At 39.4% G+C, this 19404-nt stretch overlaps 1 protein-coding gene across 5 annotated transcripts in view; it reads right to left on the minus strand.

The window, feature by feature from the left end:
- Positions 1-19404, minus strand: part of CABCOCO1 (ciliary associated calcium binding coiled-coil 1) — a 152684-nt gene that overhangs the window by 56329 nt on the left and 76951 nt on the right. For 3 of the 5 annotated variants that reach the window (XM_088059817.1, XM_014250175.2, XM_088059816.1), the window contains exon 1: positions 3028-3056. The exons of the other annotated variants lie outside the window; for them this stretch is intronic. In XM_088059817.1, coding sequence (XP_087915943.1) covers positions 3028-3045 — 18 coding nt within the window. In that variant the 5' untranslated portion in view covers positions 3046-3056. Of the gene's footprint in view, positions 1-3027; positions 3057-19404 lie in introns of those variants that run through there. 5 annotated transcript variants of the gene reach the window in all.

Here is a 19404-nt window from a genome sequence, read left to right on the forward strand (position 1 = left end):
TAAATTTCAAAAATTTCACAGTCCAAATATCAAGAGTTATGGTTAACCAAATGTATGACGACATTAAATTTTACTGATGTTCTCACAGCTGCAGACCACTTATTAGAAAAAATGTTGTTAAAAATAAAGCAGCAGCAGCAAGATCAGTACTCAGATTTTCTAATAGACCTTCTGCTGAAAGTCATTACAAGCTGTAACAGTTATAAAAATATTCAACTTAAATCAAAAGGAATTGTCTCAAAATGTAAGAAATTGTATTTAAAAACTATCAGAATTCAGAATTTCCTACACCTTGCTTATGAACCATGCTAAGCTACCATCAGCTAAAACTAGAGACTATAGAAGGTGATTCATATAAACAAACAATTCCACAGGGCTTACAATAAAAAAAAAATCATAAAGGAGAGACAGAAATATCACAAAGGTAAGCAACTGTGGTAGAAAAAACTTCAATACATAAGGAACAGAAAACATGTGAAAAAAAAATGTTCAATGAATTCCTCTAAAGATTTATTTATAAAGGCATGAAGTAAAAACTACAAAAATTTCAGCGGTACATTTCAAACAGATGTACGATATATTTTTGACAGCATGTCGGTTCCCATTGAGCACACGCTGTAGCCTTTCATTGTGATTTGACTGCATCACCCCAGTGTTACACTGCTCCAACTGCCAAAATATTTACAGAGAGTGCTAACAGGAGCACACGGTGAAAGATGCATATATTTTTCATAAGGCATTTAGAATACTTAATAACACATTTCACATGGAAGAGAGTTTATTTATTTAAGGAAGCCTAAATGGTAAGATTTTTGTACTGACAAAGACACAACCATGACACTACTCCACATTAACCACTCCCATAATAGTCACAGCATATTCTCCACTGTCTCAGCCAGTGGAGACAACAAAGCAATTCAACCAGAAGAAAATTATCTCGTAGTAGCTACAACTACATAGATAAGCTTGAGGGAGAAATTCTGAGTTGATGCAACACCTCATACATTCTTGGGAAGAATAAATTTTATTCTTATATCTCTTCACATGCAGCATGAGATGAGCTGCCTGTCACAAACCACATCTCTGTCAACCAAGTCAAAAACGGAAACAGGAAAAAAACAGGGAGGAGGCCTAAGACAAGCAAATAAAGCAAATACTAATGCAAACACTGTGGATTTGTAAAATCCTCCAGAGCACTTCAGCTACCTAAGGCAATGAAAGGCGAGAAATACAACCGTGATATTGCTGGAAGGAAAGTGTAAGCTTGCTTCCACTCCCTCAGTGCCCTTTAAAAGGAAACCACAAGCCTTTCCCTCAACAATCAAAAATTGGAGACCCCTACCACCACAAAAAAGCTAACTATGGTGGTTTGACCTAGGCTGGATGCCAGGAACTTACCATGGCCTCTCTGTCAGCCCCCTCTTCAGCTGAACAGGGCAGAGAAAACATAATAGAAGGCTTGTGAGGAAAGATGAGGACAGGGAAAGGTCACTGACCAGTCACTGTTATGAGCAAAAGAGTCTCAGCTTGGGCAGAAAAATAATAATTCATTACCAATTAAATCAGAGTAGAATAATGCAAAATGAAAACCTACATTTCAAAACACTCTTTCCCCACCCCTCCTCTCTTCCCAGGCTCAATTTCACCCCAAATTTTCTCTACCTCCTCCCCTCAGGAGCACAGGGGAATGGGGTAAAGTGCTTGCAGTCATTTCATCACATGATGTGTCTGACCCTGCTGCCTCCTCATGGGGACGATTCCTCACACTTTAACCCTGCTCCAGCATGGGGTCCCTCCCACGAGGGAATCCATGAACTGCTCCAACATGGGTGTCTCCTCCGCTGTGACCTCCATTGGCCCCAGAGGCACAGCTGTGTCACCACGGGCTGTAGAGGAATCTGCTCTGGTGCCTGTAGCACCTCCTGCCTCTCCTTCTCTGCTGGCCTCAGTGTTCACAGGACTGTAGCTCTCCTACATTTTCACCTCCTTCTTCCATCTACTGTTGTATGGTTTCCTTCTTCCCCCTTCTAAATCTGTTTTCTCAATGATTCCTCTCTCTGGTGAGGTCAGCCTTGGCCAGCTGTGGGTCTATCCTGGAGCTAGCTGGCATTGGCTCTAGTGGACATGTGAGAAGCTTCCAGCAGCTTCTCACAGAAACCACTCCTGTAGCTCCTTACTGCCAAATCCTTGCCACACAAACCCAACATACCAAGAAATAACCATACATTTGTGAAGGAGAGTCTGTAACCAAGTGAAAGCTGGTGAGGCAGAGGAAGGTCAGAGGTAGATGAGCCACCCACCAGCAGTAGCTCGGGGTGAGGTGAGAGGGGTGAGAGACAGACCTGGCTGGGCTGTGCCAGCCCAGGCTCCACAGTCTCTGCTGGAGAACTGCCTTGTTAGGGCTGGCAGTGTCTCTCCATTGAACTGCCTGGGGGGGTGACAGTGAAACAGGTGTACTTTTATGTATACATATGTATATATTTACAAACACGCACAGCATTTTTAACACCACACCCTTTTCTACACAAAATCACAGAATAGTCTGAGTTGGCAGAGACCTCTGGAGGTAATACAGTCCATCCCCCAACCGAGATGGGTGGCAAAGGAACACATCCAAGTGGGTTTGGAATGTCTCCAAACGTGTCTGTCCAGAGATGGACACTCTACAACCTCCTTGGACAGCCCGTTCCAGTGCTCTGCCACCCTCAACATGAAGCTCTTCCTCATATTGAGATGGAAATTCCTCTGTAACGGTTTATGTCCATTGCTCCCAATCCTGTCAGCGGACACCACTGAAAAGAGACTGGCACCATCCTGCTGACCTTTGAAACATTTAAATATATTGATGAGACCACCTCTCAATCTCCTCCAGACCAAGCAAGTCCACCTGCCGCAGTCTCTCGTCACAAGCGATATGCTCCAGACCCCTCACCATCCTTGTGGCCCTTAGCTGCAGCTCAGCATGGACAATTTAATACAAAACACCCCAACGTCGGCTGAGGCCCGCCACTCCCCTCCCGGCAGTACCTGCGCGCTCTCCGCCATGGTCACCCAGCCCCGGCTGCCCCGCCCCCGCTCCCCTCAGAGCTCCGCCCTGCCCCTCACGGCCGCGCTGCCGCCGTGGCAGGGCCCGGCGCCTGCTCCTTTTTCTTTAATGAGCTTGCAACAGTTGTGAACTAAAACTGCGTCGAAACGTTTTCTCTGTCAGCTTTCTATTGTAGGCAGCAGCAGTAATTCAGAGTAATAGCAGTTGCCTCCAAGACCAAATAAAATGAAAGCATTTGGTAGATGAACAGTAATGAAAACGAAGAATGATCTAACTTTGTAAAGTTTATGGATGTGCTGCGGGAGTTGGTATGGTAAAACAACTTCTTTGTAGTGCCCCACATAAACCAAGGGCCTCCCGGGATTTTCTGCAGCTGTTTCAAGCTCTGCCACTGCTTCGGAGCAGTGTGCCACCTTCAGAAGGTTGTCATCCTCAGCTTCTTAAAATGTGTAAACCACAAAGTTCGGTGTGTGTCCTAGCTGAGGCACAAGAGACAAGAACATGCCCATTACCCACTAAGATTGTGATGTATAGTGTGAGATTCAACACATCTGTAGCTCCTGTTCCTGCTCAAACACCCTGACCCTCACTGACACAGGTAGACCAATCACACTTCCAAAAGGAGTCACAAATCTTTGAGGTTCAGAGAGCTGGATCCTGTAGTGTTTTGTAGAATTATTCATAGTATTTTAAAGAAACAGAGCCCACACTGTGAATTTTAAAGAAATAGAGACCATACTGTGAATTCCTACAATTTGTGCTGTGCTCTGTGTCTGATAGCTGTATAGCTGTGTTACTTCCCCTTTTACAGTGTATATAAATCTAATCAAATAAGAACATTATTCAGAGCTGCAAGCACTGCACATAGTAAGGTGTTAAAACTGGGAAATTAAGTGTGGTATTTGGACGCAATGTAACATTGGGTACATTATTATGTTATCTAATTGGTAACAGGTAGATTCTAGACTTAACCGTGTATTCTTCTGAACCGATAATGCCCATTGACTTCCATGAACATTTTCAGTGTAAAAGACTTGAGGGCTTAAAGCCTTTAGAAAGATCTAATTCTGTTTCTCTTGCTCAATATAAAAGGACTGAATTCTCGCTTACACAAAACCTGAACTGAGCAGGTGATTGAAGCTGAGCAATGATTGAAGCTCAAACCACGTTTCCAGTAGTGAGCTCCTAAACTTCCTACTTTTCAATTTAGATTTTTAGATAGTTGGTGTCAGAAGGCTTAGAAATAAAATAAAAGAAGGATTCAAGAGTCACATCAAGCCATGCCATCTAATTTCATGTGGATCCTTCATGTTTACAAAATCATGTTCATGTGTATGTGAATAGTTAAGGTAGCTTTTTGATTTCCTTCAAATACAAAACTTGTTAAGTGCAACACAAAAATACTGAACCTAAAATGCTGACACAGTCTTTTACTACTACAGGTAACCACGGTAGATTTCCTATGATTTCTAATGGTCACAGAGACTCCAGGTTAGAGGAGAACAGCAGAGCTCTTTCTCCACTATGCAGCTGTTTTTGATGCAAAGGTTTCCTGAAAGTGTCTGTCATTTAATATTTAAAAAGTTTAATTTAAACAGAACATATTTGAAAATCTGGTTTTACAAATAGGTGCTCTTCTATTTCTCTGAGAAGCAACCAGAGTTCAGGTCTGGGAGATGTTTTGCCAAGATTGGTATCACTCAGCGCATGAGGATCTTGGAAGGAGCACTTTCTTTATCTTCTGTCTTTGATTAAAGCTCTTTAGCTCATGGTGCCTGGGCCACCTCTAGCCTGTACAAGATAACCACCACACAGCCCACTAACACTTAGCCCTAGCAATGGCTGGGCAAAGAGCTGGTTGCTCCCCTTAATTTTCTTCAAGTCCTCAGATTTTCATTTTGTTAACTATGCACTGAAGCATCACCAATATAGCATCTCCACACTGCTCCCTGAACAATGAACTACACAGGTCTTTGTAGAAATACTTTCCTCTTCATCACTCCATCTTTTGGGCAGGGAGCAGATTACTTGCATCACACAAATCCATGTCAAAAAGGGAATAAAGGTCACAGCTGCAAATAAATCTTTGATCGTGCAGGCCACCTGCAATTGGAACACAACCAGCAGCTGCAAGTGCTCCAAAATATTCCACTGAGTCTTCAAAACTTTTAATAACCAAGGTGATTCCATCTGATTTTGTGACTCATTGCAGAGATCCTGGCATTTCGGGAGAAAGTGAAACTTAATTTAATAAAAATAATGAATTTTCAGAAGTTGCATTTTATAAAGCAAAGGTTTTGTAACACAAAACAGGCCCACATAAACATCCTTATATTGACAGAGATCTTATAAAAATGTTCAATCACAAACACATTTGCATTCACTTTTAGTTAAGTATCATCAAGCATAATAATTAGACGTAGGCAAATTTAGGATGAAAAGCAGATGGAAACTCATAACAGAGCCTTGCTTGTTACATCAACATCAGATGGACATATAGCTCCTCTGGCTGCCAGCCCTCGTGACAACAAATTGCTTATACTCATGCCCTGTGGTTCAAGAATTGAGAAGAAACCATGGGCATATGTGGAGAACTTGCACACAGTATTTGACTTTGACCCTCCTAGTAATAAATGGGTAATTTGTGAAAACAACAGGACATTAGTGCTACTTGACTTTTAATAAAGAGCCCTGCATTACTGTACATGAGTGCATTAACATAGTAATTAATCATCCCCTCCTAGCTCCTTTATAACATTCTTCACAGATAATCTATCCAGGGAACAGCATTCCCCCTAGGTAATGTTCTTATATTTTACATATATAGATACACACCTTCAGAAAAAAATTCTGGGCATGATTATGTACTAGGAAAAGAAAAACATAATTCCCAGGTTGTCAGGGAAACTTTTTTTAAAACAAAAAGATATTTCTGCTATTTCTCAGGCAGTATCCAATTAAAATGAGAGACAGGTATGAGAGGATAACTGCTTTGGTGTATCAGCAGCAGGATAGACAGAGCCTGGAGTTATTTAGGGAGAGATGCTGCTTCTTTTTTTGTTCACTGTTTGTCAACATAATCTAGCTCAGTCTCTCTCCCTTCCTGTTTAATCAATAGGTAGACAAAAGTTTCATGTGATTTTACAGTGATTTTGAGAGACTTGTAATGTTGGCCCAGCAATAAGAAAGTACTAGTTAAATGTAGCAAATCATAACTTTTCAATTATTCAAAACAATATGCTTACAGAGAAATGAAAGTAGTAAAATGTGTATTGTATCAATGTTTCCATTATCTTCTTGCCATAACAAGAAGTGGCTCAATGGAGGATAAAAACAAATTATAGACTGATTCTCTTCTTGATTATAGCCAGAAGACTGCTATATATATTGCCAAGAAATTGAACTGAGGTTCATAGAAATCTTAAAAATTAGATAAAAATACTTAAAAGAACATGTAACACATCTCCAGAGGACCTGTACTTTTCCTTGCCAACAAGAACTTCAAGCAGAAATAGGAATTTATTTAATCCAGTAGTTCAAGACAGCTCCTTACTATGTATTAAATTGTAGGAATAATGTAAATGTGTGTATAACAGTAGACCATCAGCAGGAACTAAGAAAGCTTAGGTTTTTCTCCTCTCTAAGTACCTTTTAATACAAAAACCTGATGCATAAGGTAAAGCAAGATGGATAATTTAGAGCGCAGCTGTTTCAAACTACCTACCCTCCACCAATTGATAAAACAAAAACCAAAATCTCAATAGAACTCATGGACTCCTCACAGTTATTATTCAAACCAGAACAATCCACTCAGAAGTCCCAAATTCAAGACAAGAGACAGAAAGAGGAGCACTGACAATTGACTGACTCTAGGTCCCCTAAGTCTTATACAACCATGAGTACACTGGTGACAGTGGACAAATAATTTAACATAAGGATAGTGTAGGGTTTTGGGTTTGTTGAGAGAATTGTTTCATTGATAGACAGCTGCATTCTTCAGGAGGACATTCTGTGCAGAACATAATTTGCCAATTAATGTAGTGGTGAAAATCACCAGAAAGAATAATTTAGATAGCAAATAAAAATAAAATTTGTAAAATACAGGAGTACATATATTCATATTCTATATAAAATGTTATCTATTAAACACATATTTAAGTATTGGTTCTATATAATATATATGTTTATATTCTCTCTTCAGATTTCCACTTGAGCTCAGTGGAAAATTCCCATCTACTCTATATCTTTTCTAAGGATATAAAGTATCATTAATCTTGGCAAGTTTACATGAACTGGAGTATATTTTACTCCACAAAAAAGATGAGACATTAATCTTCTGGGAAAATTCTCTTGAAATTTCATTTTGATAGACAAAATTTGACTTTTCAGTTTGAACTACTGTTCCATTTTGATGCCAGACCAAAGATAAAAAGATACAACTGTGGGAAGTATTACAACTTAGTAACAGAGCAAAGTTTACAAAAAAAAAATAAATTAACTGATTCCTTTGTCCTTGCCCTTTTGTCCCCAAATGGGAACATAATTTCTTCCAGAGATTTCATATTTTACACCTTTCATGCCTTTGTTGTGAAGCTCTATTGATTTTTTGCCACCATCTCCATGTGATGTTAACCAGCTTTCAGAATAACATATAACAATTTAGGGCAGCAAATGAGAAAATACATCCAGCTGAAATTACAGGGGGATTTTCAATAGGGAGACTATAGTTACTCAAGACAAACGTTGTTTTGTATACTAAAGCTGACTGTATTTTTTGTTTATTTGTGAATTGTTTTCTTGTTGGACTACACAAACAGCTTCCATGGTGTCTCAATAATTCTTTAGTTATTTAATAAGGGCTGGCAAGCCTGAATTACAGGGACATAATAACATCATGTTTAAGTGATGTCTTGGAGCAGGATCCCAACTACAGCAGCAACACCTGAAGAGTCAGTATGGCAAATGTATCTCCATTTTACAGAGAGAGGTCTATCCAAGAGAGTGAAATGTGTCACTCTGCAATCTAGCAATACATCCTAAGCGTCCCTGCCACCAGATCCAAGGAATAAATTGGGTTAGGTGTCACGTGTCTCCTCCTTGTGTACTTGGAATCACAGAGTACAATCCCAAGGAGTGGATGAGCATATTCAGGAAGAACATGTCCATGTAGTCTCCTTAAATATGTGAGCATAGAGGCTATTCTGTCATCACTAGGCAATAGGGTTAAATTATGATGAAGCTGTTCGTTATTGCCCTTCCCCTTTTCTTCCCTGACTCATTTGAGATTATGGACTCATCCTGGCAAAGTACATTAAAATAAAAGGGTATATAACTCAGTAGTCAGTCCTGGGAGCACTTCCTGGATTCTGAATTTGAATAATCTGCTGTGCAAGCATATGTTTATAGAGAGCTGAAAGGAGGAGTTAATATCCATATTCACTCCAAAAAGATTACGTAGTTGCATGTAATAAGTGAATTTGCAGAGCTCTAGAGAGCTTAAGTATATTTCTTCTTGTAAAAATAAAACTCATTGAGCAGCGGACCCAGTAAGGGCCAGTACATATATTTTGCTAAGAATATCATTTAACTGCATACGAGTTCTACATGTGATGTCATGCAGAACATTGTGGGTTTCTTCTAGAACAGGGGGAATTCAATAAGGTATTTATTAATGCAATTTATTGATTTAGCAGAGGCAGAATTAGTCTGTTGTAGAGTGGAAGTCTGATTAGTCTAACCCATTCTTGAATTCCTCAGTATTTTGGAGCTCAAAATTCAAAGGAAGAGAAAGATGGGACACAACTCAAATATACTCTGCTGACACTTGTGACTTGGGTTATGGAGAGTAGTGGTATATTTTGGTCCACAGGGAGCAGAGTTACCCACATACTTATCCTAGGAAATTCAGAAGGAGAATGAAAAAATTCAGTGCACTGTTTGACAGTGTTCCTTTTACTGGAGCTTATGCTTTTCTCATTTAGTTGAAATTTGAAAGAAGATGATAGAAATTAATGAAGTTTCATTACGGTAAAGCAATGTAAAAGGAATTATCCTCCTTGTTTTAACATCTGTGAACACAATCTTCCTTGCAAACAAAACATACAAGATTCTTCTCAGTTTTAATGCTGTTTGGCATCTGTGCCTAAACTGTCAGAGACATTCAGAACCATTTACATTAACAGCAAATATTTTTACTCTAAAGAAGGAAACATATCCTTATTGATATTCAGCAAGTGGTGCATTGTTGCAACCAAGATATAATTTACTCACTTGTCTGACTGGATTACATTACTCCATGCATTTTGTAGTTTCATCTGTGAATAACTGAACTTTAGTTCTACAGCTGTCATTTCCCGTAATTCTTTTAAAACAATCTGTGGCAAAAGGATAAAAAAATAGCTCAAATGGAAACTACTTCTGGGGATGGCATTTGAAAGGACATTATTTAGAGTTAATGAATTAGACTAAGAATTTTGTCATATTCTTTACATGAGCTATGAGTCAGACTTTGTATACAAGTATTTCTACCATTTGTGTACTTTGTAAAGGCCATGACTCCCTTTGTTCCCTTGGAACCCTGCAGTGAAAACATTTGTCTTCAGAAGCACACAGCTTTGTTAGGCTGCCTGGGTAATATTTCCAGTTGCTCTCCTCAACCTTTTTACAGTTCTCTCCTCAACCAAAACCAGCGACTCACCCACCCACTGCCAACCCTTGTCAGGGCCCCCCTATCTCAGCACTGCAGCCACCTGAGCAGGGCAGCAGCTCAGCAATTCAGAAGAAAAGCCGCAGGAGTTCAGCCAGTGCAAGGATGGGAGGACTGAGCCATTACTTATTTATAAAATTAGCAATTAGAGCTCAACTGCAGTAAAAATGAAAAGTCCCCAAAATTGAGGATTGGGATGCTCTTTCAACTCTGATTTCTGCCTCTTTACTTCCTCTGATGTAGACTTTAAAGCTCCCTTTGATGAAAAGAAGATCGAGCTCCAAAACCAGACTAAGCTTCAAAAGATGACTATAGACTTTCCTACACAAAACTGACTCAAAGTTTTATTTCCTGGGTTTATCACACACAAGGTAATTTTTCTTCTACCTCTTGCTTTTATACTAGCACATGGATCACACATTCCTTCTTGGTAACTACCTTTTGCATGTTACCCACGCCAGACATTTTTCTTGATAAATGACTATTTAAATTTTCACTGCCTCTGCTGTGTTTCAAAGTATAAACTGTAACTGAATGTTTTATACATATATCAGAGAAATATTTTTCTCACAGCTACAGTGAAACGTTTTGTTGAAAATATAGAGAAATTAAATGCAATCCAAATAAAGCATTTTTTATGTTGAACTCAACCATATAACTTTTTGGTGCCAAATAAGAATTAAAATCAGAGGCTGCAAGTAGGGGATTATAATGGAAATAATTTTTCCAATGCTACCTATACCTTTTGCTACTATGCTTAAGTCCTGTTATCACTCATGTAAAAATGAAAGAGCAATCATAATTATTTCTGTATTAGACTAAAAACATTCCCTGTATGATTTCATCTGATGGTAAAAAGTAAATTATTATACAAATAGACACTTTCTGTCTGCTTACAGAAAAAAATGGACTCAATATTCTTTCTCTCCATCCTATATAATTTAAAAAAATCAGACACCAATTTTTAGCCAAGCATTCATCAGAGTACGTATTGTTAACAGGTATTGTGTATTACATTTCCCATGCACACAGTGTTGGAATGTAAAACTGTAATACTGCTACTAGGAACAAGCAGCATAATTAAAATTCTTTGTGAGTTTGATTTACTGGGTATTTTCTTCTTTTAAAATAACCACATTGCAAACAAGAGCCAATTTCATAGATTTGATCTACGGGTTGTACAGCTTATACTCCAGGTTCAAAATGGTGATTTAGACAATAACACATAACAGCTGAATAGTTATTTATGATGGCACAGCACTTGTGGCAGATTGTCAGCTGAAAAGGCAAATCTAAATGCTTTTAAATTCTCTAGTGTATTATGATAGCAGTAGTAGTGGCCACTATAGTTACAATAGTTAGGCATGTAATGTAACTTTTGTTTCTGATTGCTTGCCATTTTCTCGATTTTATTCTTTTAAGACTGAAAATATTCATACTTAGTGACAGTCCATATGCATTTTAAGAAGCTCAGGCACAATTTAGCTTGCTGGTAATTCTGGGGGCAGGGGATGTCAATGAACTTAAGTACTAAAGAGAACATCAAACTCTTTTCTCATAATTTTAAGATCTTCCACATTTACCAGACACATGCATAATTAATACAATTTTGGCATTTTTTCATCTTGATTAATGCTGCTGAGAACTCTGGAAAAATTTGATCTTAAATTTTGAAACTGTAAAGACATTTTTCTTACCTCAATATGTGCCAGGATTTTTCTATAAGCCTTCTAGCAGAAGCTCCCATTTAAAAATCTCAAATTGCGCACATACAGTTTCCTTTTAAATTTGATTCCTTCCTGGACTGAACCTGGCATGGATCATTTGTGTGATGATGTGCTAATTCTGCAGTCATGTGAAACACGTTAGGAAGAAATGTAACAGCTTGTTGCAGCAGACCCAGGCCCATCCAAAACCATCACTGCACTGATGTAAACCTCCACCCACAACAGAAAATCCATTTAGATACACAGTCCTCTAAGTAATGTTCAGGTTTCCACCAGAAGGAACAGCTGGGATATGAATGTGCAAGGATCATTCCCAAAAGGCAAGCACTCTAAACCCATTAGAATTTTCCAGACAAGTCAGAAATTTAACTCCTTTTGCTTATTAAATATCTATAAAATTACCTATATACATTCTGAGTGTTGGGAGGCATAAAATGGGCCATGTGCTTTGGGATCTTCAGTTGGAAGGTGATAGACAGTCCAAGAGAACATTTCTACAAGAACAGTAAAAGCCATATTATGTAATAACTATAAAAACATAAACAGAAATAGCACTTGTCTCCAGATGAAAGGAAAAATAGTTTCCAATGAGCTAATTGATTTAGAACATAAACAATAGAAAAAGAAAATAAAGAAATGACTGCTCTGTAATAGAGATCTGTAACACAGGCTAGGAAAAATCCACTTGCTCTGGCGTTGATGGGGTGATGCCACTGGCAATTAACATGAGTACTTTGTTTTATAATATCCATCTACTCACTGTATGACCTATTTTACTGTACACCTCAAAATCATCTTTGGAGTGCTTCCACTGGAGCTAAGGGAGTTAATCCAGGAATTAGCTGCATCAGTGAAGTAATTCAAATGCAACAGAAAGAGTTACAGAAACTTCATTGGAAAAGAGTAATGGAGAGAAATTCATGCATACTATAAATCTTCTTGGCTTTGTGCTAATGTTGTTTATTGACTTGAGATAATGACGAGGTTCTGTAATGTGTGCATACTGTACAATATGGGACAGTGGATTTGCAATATAAACTGTCCCTTAGTAATGCAAAGTAACTTATTTTCATTTGCTTAATCATTACTGCAAATTTTTCTCTCTAGTTTGATGTGTTATAAATCTTAATGAAGTCCACATTTGTTCTCTTTATCTTTTACTTCCATTTAATCCACTCTATTTTAAACGTATGTAAACACTCTGTAAGACCACTAAGCTTTTTGTAATTTCAGGAGGGCAATGCTTCCACTCCTAGGAAGAAACTGATGCCTCACATCAGCCTGCTGGCCCAGTTGGGGTCAACTCAGACATTCCTCTGAGATTCCCTCACTTCACAGTGCCTGTACCACAGGATAGACACAAAGGATTTAAATGGGTTGAAGCACGGTATGAGAGAGCTGAGCAGAGCTGTGGTACCCAGCAGGTATCAGGGAGCAAGGTCTAAGAGCTCGTCGAGCATCCCCTCCCCAGCAGTGACCAGTGTCCGGTGTCCCTGTAGAGCTGCGTGCACTCCTCAAGTGCCTTGGCAACAATACGCGCTGAAGCAGCTTTGGCTGTTTGGAGGATGGCTGACTCAGGGCTGGCTCACATCCTGTTCATCCTCCCAGCCTTCAGGTGCATAAGCCCTCCTGGCATCACTTCTGTCAATGTAACACTCCAGAAGTGCTTACAGGATATGCAGCCCCAGTGACACCAGACAAGATATGACCTCTCCCACCAGCTCACAGAACTGACCTCTCAAACAAGCTGCTGCATGGTCAGTTTGGTACACCTGGGTTTATTTAATACATTCACAATATTCCCCATACTCTTCTGCTAATAAAAAAAAGATGGAATGCAAGAAGCAGTAGGCTGCTACTTCAGGTCTGATGAGAACTGTTGGGATTGTTATTAATCCTTGCCTTCACTGCCTATGCAGTACAGACAGATGTACTTAATTACTTGTCAGGGATTCCTCCAGTTGCTTCTCATCAGTAAACCTGTGTCACTTAGGTGCAGCAGAATCCACATTGTTGCACCCAACTCATTCCCTAGAAGAGAAGTTGTATACTAAAGGAATTACATGGTGTTCCTGACACGGAGCCAGATTTTTTTCCCCAGCCAGCTCCCGGCACTGAGCCAAGAGTGGGCTGCTCCTGGAAAGCAGGGCAGCTTAGGGCTTATGCTCTACGGCAGTGGCTGTCCAGCGTCGAGGGCAGGAGCAAGGACGAGGGAGAGGTCTTCCATGTGGCTTCCAAAAGGGATTTACTCTCTTGAAGATTCCAGGGAAGAAAGACAAAAGATACAGGGGTACAGCAACTTATGTGTGGGGGAGGAGCAAGGGGAGTGTACAAATAATAACCCAATAGGGAAGACTTAGGGGAGGAGCACAAGGCAGGGTTACATAATACACAAACCAATGGGGAACCGCAGGGGAGGAGAGTGGGGCACATGGTCCAATGGGGCTCGGAGGAACAGGGGAATTCCAAACGGGGCGGTCCAGGCAGGGGGTTGACACAAGGGAGGACTGACAACTTAATGGGAGGGGGAACAGGGAACATTCGGGAACAAGGGGCAGGTATCAGGGTGGATTGGCAACTGGGGTAGGAGGGCACGATTGGGACCAAAGTATTAACATGGGGGGGGGGGGGGGGGGGTTGTACAACTTAACAATAAAGAATGTAATTGAATCAAATATAATGAACAACAATGCACCGCAACATGTTCCAATGCCAGAATTAGTTTCATACCCTATATTATTCTGATTACCTTATTATAAAGCATTGAAAGAAATAATTGGGCTTTTGTAGGACACCTGTCCCATTCCACTTCCCACTGCAGCCACAGCCACTGACAACTCTTCAATGTTACTGTGGTTTCTCTATAGTTTAATGTTGTTTTTATCTAGGTACTACTGTAGCTGCTATCACCAAACATTCAAAGCAGGTGCAGGAGACATGAGCTTGCTGCTGCAGTTGGCTTTTCAGCTAACTTGGATATATAAGGTCCAGTGAGGCCTGTGCCTAGTATCTCATCATCATCCACAGATCCTATAGTGCAATTTCTCTGAATATTCAAAGCTGGACCTACTGGTATATCACGCTATTTGTATATTTATGGAGTAAAGAAATCTGGAACAAAGTCAGTCCAATGCACACAGGTTGGTTACGGCAGAATAATTTTAAAAATGAAAATAAAGACTTTCATTTCCAGCTCTTAAGTTCTCACTAGTTTTTGTGGTTTTGATCAAGCCACTAGCAGTTCTTAACTGGTAATCCCGCAAAACTCAGCACTCAAGATTTTCAATATCATCAAGGCACTAGTGTAACTTAGAACCCAAAATGTTTTTAAAAATCACTGAAGATATGTATCAGAATCTTCCAAGTAAACTTGAATTTTCTTTCAGGGTTTGTGTCCCTTCAAACTCTTGATTTCATTATGTAATAATTGCATACTTTCTAAGTATCTTCTAAGTTCAAAAGGCTCTACTAGAAATTATTTTATTAATATTTATAGACTATGAGTAAAGTCGTAAAACTTTTTTTCTTACAATAAGAATTATACTTTCAGCATTGCAAATATATATATATATATATTTGTAGGAAGTATTTATTGGATTTAATAATTGCTACTCTGTGGGAAGCCAGCAAAAATTAAGATATAGCTTCTTTCTAGGACCTTTATCTAGGAAATCCTGATTACTGGAATCTTTTATATAAGAAACAGAAAAGTAATGTGGTTTTACATTCTCTTTAGGGATAAGCTCTGGAGATCTGGATTTTCCCTTCTTTGGACAAACACCTCCAGGGAATTTCAACCCAGGAATTGGAGACTTTTGCTTCTTCCTTTCATTCTTTTTCGTGCCCATAAGCCATGTCCACTCTTTGAAGACTTAAATAGCTGGCAAGGAAATGTCCTTTATTGTTAAATAGCACTTAGCTCTTTAAATAGTTCACTGACTAATAATTACAGGTTAATAAGATAAAAGCATTAAACACATTATCTGTGTGCACTTCACCTGAAATTCCCAGACACTTCCTGCCATACATGAATACTGCAGTTTGCAGGATAACCAAACCAGAGCCACTGGTAATTGAGCTGACATCCCCTTGTTGTAGTTCCCAAGGGTTATAAAAGGCCTGTGTATATATTCCGCCCATGTCTGTGTTACACACACTAAAATGAATCAGGGTTCTGTGTGCTCTAGTTCTGTTCACATTGGCTCCCAGACAGGCACAGTGGGGCTGCCTTGAGCCCAGGATGCTGCCATGCTCCTTACTGTGGACACAGGGACATGGAGCAGGCACTTTTTTCATGCTTTCCTAGTTATCATCATCACTCCTTTTTGGGAGGAACCCATGATACAGCCCGTCACCATGACCTGTTGCCAAGCTAACAAGAATGCAATTTTTGGCTTCAGGCTCCAGAAGATGTTAAACAGATCCCTTGCAACTTCAGTCTTACTCTGGTAGGCAGGAAATGCCTTTCGTCTGCCCACATCTATGAGGTAAGGTTTGATGAAAGATGATCCTATACTATCAAGCATTTACCTTGAAGTGGCAGAATCACATTGACCTGCTATCGCACACCATGTGATGGCAGTCACCATTCTACAAATATCCTCTCTCAGATGATCACTGTAAGCTTGACAAGCTGCCTGACAGCAAATACTAGCCCATAGGTTGTCTTTGACTATTGGAGATAAACAATTTGTTAACAATAATCCATCATATTTCAACCCATTTGGCAAAAGGCAGAGAAATTCTTAAATGATGTTGTAATTATAATGCTGAGCAATTTCTTAATATTTATTTTAACAGTATGGATTTTAAAGTGCCCTCTGGGAGAGAAAAGATGTTTGTAGAGATAAAGCTGTAGGGAGCAATACATTCATGCCAATGTATGTAGCTGAACCACCAATTTTGCTTTATTAATTTAGTTGCTGGATTTGTTCCTGATATCTACAGCTGTATTATTTGCTCATAAAGGTGGATGAGTGGGCGGGCAGAGGTTGATTACAATTGATTTAGTAACCAAAGAGTAAATTTTTCCATTGTTTGTTCAGCACATTACTAAACATATAGCTTAATTACAGTTGTCTTGTGTTCTTTTCAGTGTGGTGTTGCTTATTTTACTAAAACACTGATTTATGCAAAATATTAATTGAAATAGGAAACAGACTTGCTATGATAGCTGACATCCATAGAAACATTAGATGCTTGTGTTTTCCACTGGACCTATTGGACTTCTCAGGGGAATCAGTGTTTAATTTAGAACAACAGGGGCTCCCTCCCTCCAGAAGCAGTGGTAGAGCATGTACTGCAGTCTGGAGCATGGGTAAAAAATTTACTTCTATCAGCAGCTGCAAAGGGAAATCCTCAGAGTTCTTGAGCCAAAGTCTCAAAAATGTGCTTAGGTAGCTGTTCCATTTCAGTGTGATTGCAATAATTGTATGCAAATATCTCATTAAAAGTAATTCAACTTTATATATCTATAAATAAGCTACTATGCTGTCATAATGTATTTTCAGGCCATTAAGTAGTATAATAAAGATGCATGGATTCTCTCAATAGATTAGATAATCAAAAAACCACCCACCCCCACAATCAAGCAACTATACATTGGGAGATCTTGTTTTGTTTTCAGAGTCATCTTTATAATTAATCTATTTGGAATAAATAATTCACCAAATATAAATATAAAATAATGTTCAGTCACACAACTCATAACTCAATATATCCAGGAGGAATGCTTTTATATTTCCTATCCAGGATTTTAATTCAATGCATTGAATTTTGCTGTTTCTTTCAAAAACCAGATTTAATATACATTCAACTTTATAACCAGATAGTCAGAATACAGAATTAAATGGTTTTGCAGATGCACTGAAAAAATCCCCCCAAATACTTTTAGGAGACAGTATGAGAATTTTGTAACCTTCACTGCCCACTAACAGGATTCAGATATCCACTGTGAAATGATCCAATCATTTCCTGGGTAACAGCCTCTGCAGTTATAATATTAATATAAAAGAAAAAAAAATAATATGCATATCACTATACTGTTGTATAGAGATAGTCCTAGGAAGTAAGACTAGACAATGAAGGAAAGAAAAAGCAAGCGACAATATCAAAGTCAGCAGGACGGGCAAACAGAAGGGTTTGGATACCATCACTGAGACCACATCCAAGGGCTGGCAAGAATAAAAAACATAGATCAAACCAAATTTAAAATTTGTCCTGTGAGGAGGTGAAGATACCAAATCTCTCAGTGGGGTCATGAACACCCACACATGGCCAGTACACACCATGTTAACCACAATTGCTGCCTCTCGTGGGCCCCTCTGCCTGCACTAGGCTGCGCTCAGTGACTTTCTTTTGTTTGGTTCTTAAAACTAAGAGAGGAAACTCAGATGACCCAAGAAGAACAACAATATTAGACATTGTTGTGGGGCCATAAGGAGGCATTAAAATGCATGTATAGTATGTTCTTGCCTTAGTTCAACCCCCAAAGATTTTCAAGGCTTCAGAAACTGAAGAAAATACATCTAGGAGAAAAAAAGGAGAGAAGGCAGGGGAAAAGTTGAAATTTTAGTGACTTTTTCTTGTGGTATTACACTGGCCCAACACCAGGCACCGACTAGAGTTGCGCGCTCACCCTCCCCTGCTACAGCTGCTGAGAGGAGAGGGGAAAAAAACCTTAGCAAACACTTTCTGAGTAAGGTAAGGACTGGGAGAAATATTTCATGGGCAAAACACATTCAGCTTAAGTTGCAAAGTGAATTTTATTGCTAACAGAGTCAGAGGAGGATAATGAGAAGCAAAATAAGCTCTTAAAAGAGGCTCCTTAAAGGAGTCCTTCTCCTGTGATACCGTGGGTCCCTCCCACGGGAGACAGTCCTCTGTGAACTCTGCCGTGGGTCCACTCTCACAAGCAGCAGCCCTAACACACCTGCTGCAAACGTTGAGTCCCTCCCATGGGCACACTGCGACGTGGGTCTCTCTTTCCACGGGTGTAGCCCTCCAAGGACAGGCTGCTCCAGCCTGGAAGCAAGAGCCCTCTTTCCCCTCTTTCTCCCGTGTATTGGAGCACATCAGTGCTCGCCTTCTCTGAGAAGGGCTGACTGCAACTGCAATGCATTCACAGATCAGGGCTCACTGCTGCTCCTGCTGTGGAAAGGAAATGAAGGGCACAGAGCAGAAGTATTAAGGTTACTCAGCTCAGAGAATATGCCAGGCACAGGGGTGCAAGCCACCAGGTCTCCAGAATAGGCATCTTGTTCTCCCTCAGGAAGTTCTAAGCCAACTAGCTAAACCTGAGCAATTTCCAGTTGGTGCAGCTCTTAATGAAGCTCATGGGAAAAGGGCAGCACTGATGAAGGTCTGGTGTAGTAAAACCTTTGAATACTGTTGAAAAATTTTTAGCAGCCTCAGCTGCTAAAAACTTCCCTATGCTGATGTTCTTACATCCTTGAAAGGCTTAGCAGTCCATTAAACATAGTATTAGTACGATAGACCCCAAAACTTTTCCTCTTTCTGGAACGGAATCACAGCATGAAGCAAGATGCAATTCAGTGATACAACATGCATAGTGACAATTTTCCAGAATGCAATTATAGGAGAAAAAAATTCAAAACTCATCACAATCACTCTCACAGTGAAAACTTGAGCCAACAGAAGAAAAATAAACCAACAGAGAATGAAAAAGATAGAAATAACTCCAAAATAAATTGTTAACTCAAAATTACAATATTATCTGCATAAAATATTTAAGATGTTTTTCTGTTTATTCCTGAACCTAGAGTGATTAAAATGCTGCTATAGTACACTGTGTTGCTCTTTTTTTTTTAATCACAAATGTAATTTTAAGCAAGTAGACAAACTCTAGGAAATTAAAGTGAATATTTATGTCCATATAAACTTCTTAATGGTAACATTCTTGCTGT

Source organism: Pseudopodoces humilis, chromosome 9 (genome assembly GCF_049639895.1).
Source record: "Pseudopodoces humilis isolate 2021_Gansu_Grassland_sample_001 chromosome 9, ASM4963989v1, whole genome shotgun sequence".
NCBI lineage: Eukaryota > Metazoa > Chordata > Aves > Passeriformes > Paridae > Pseudopodoces > Pseudopodoces humilis.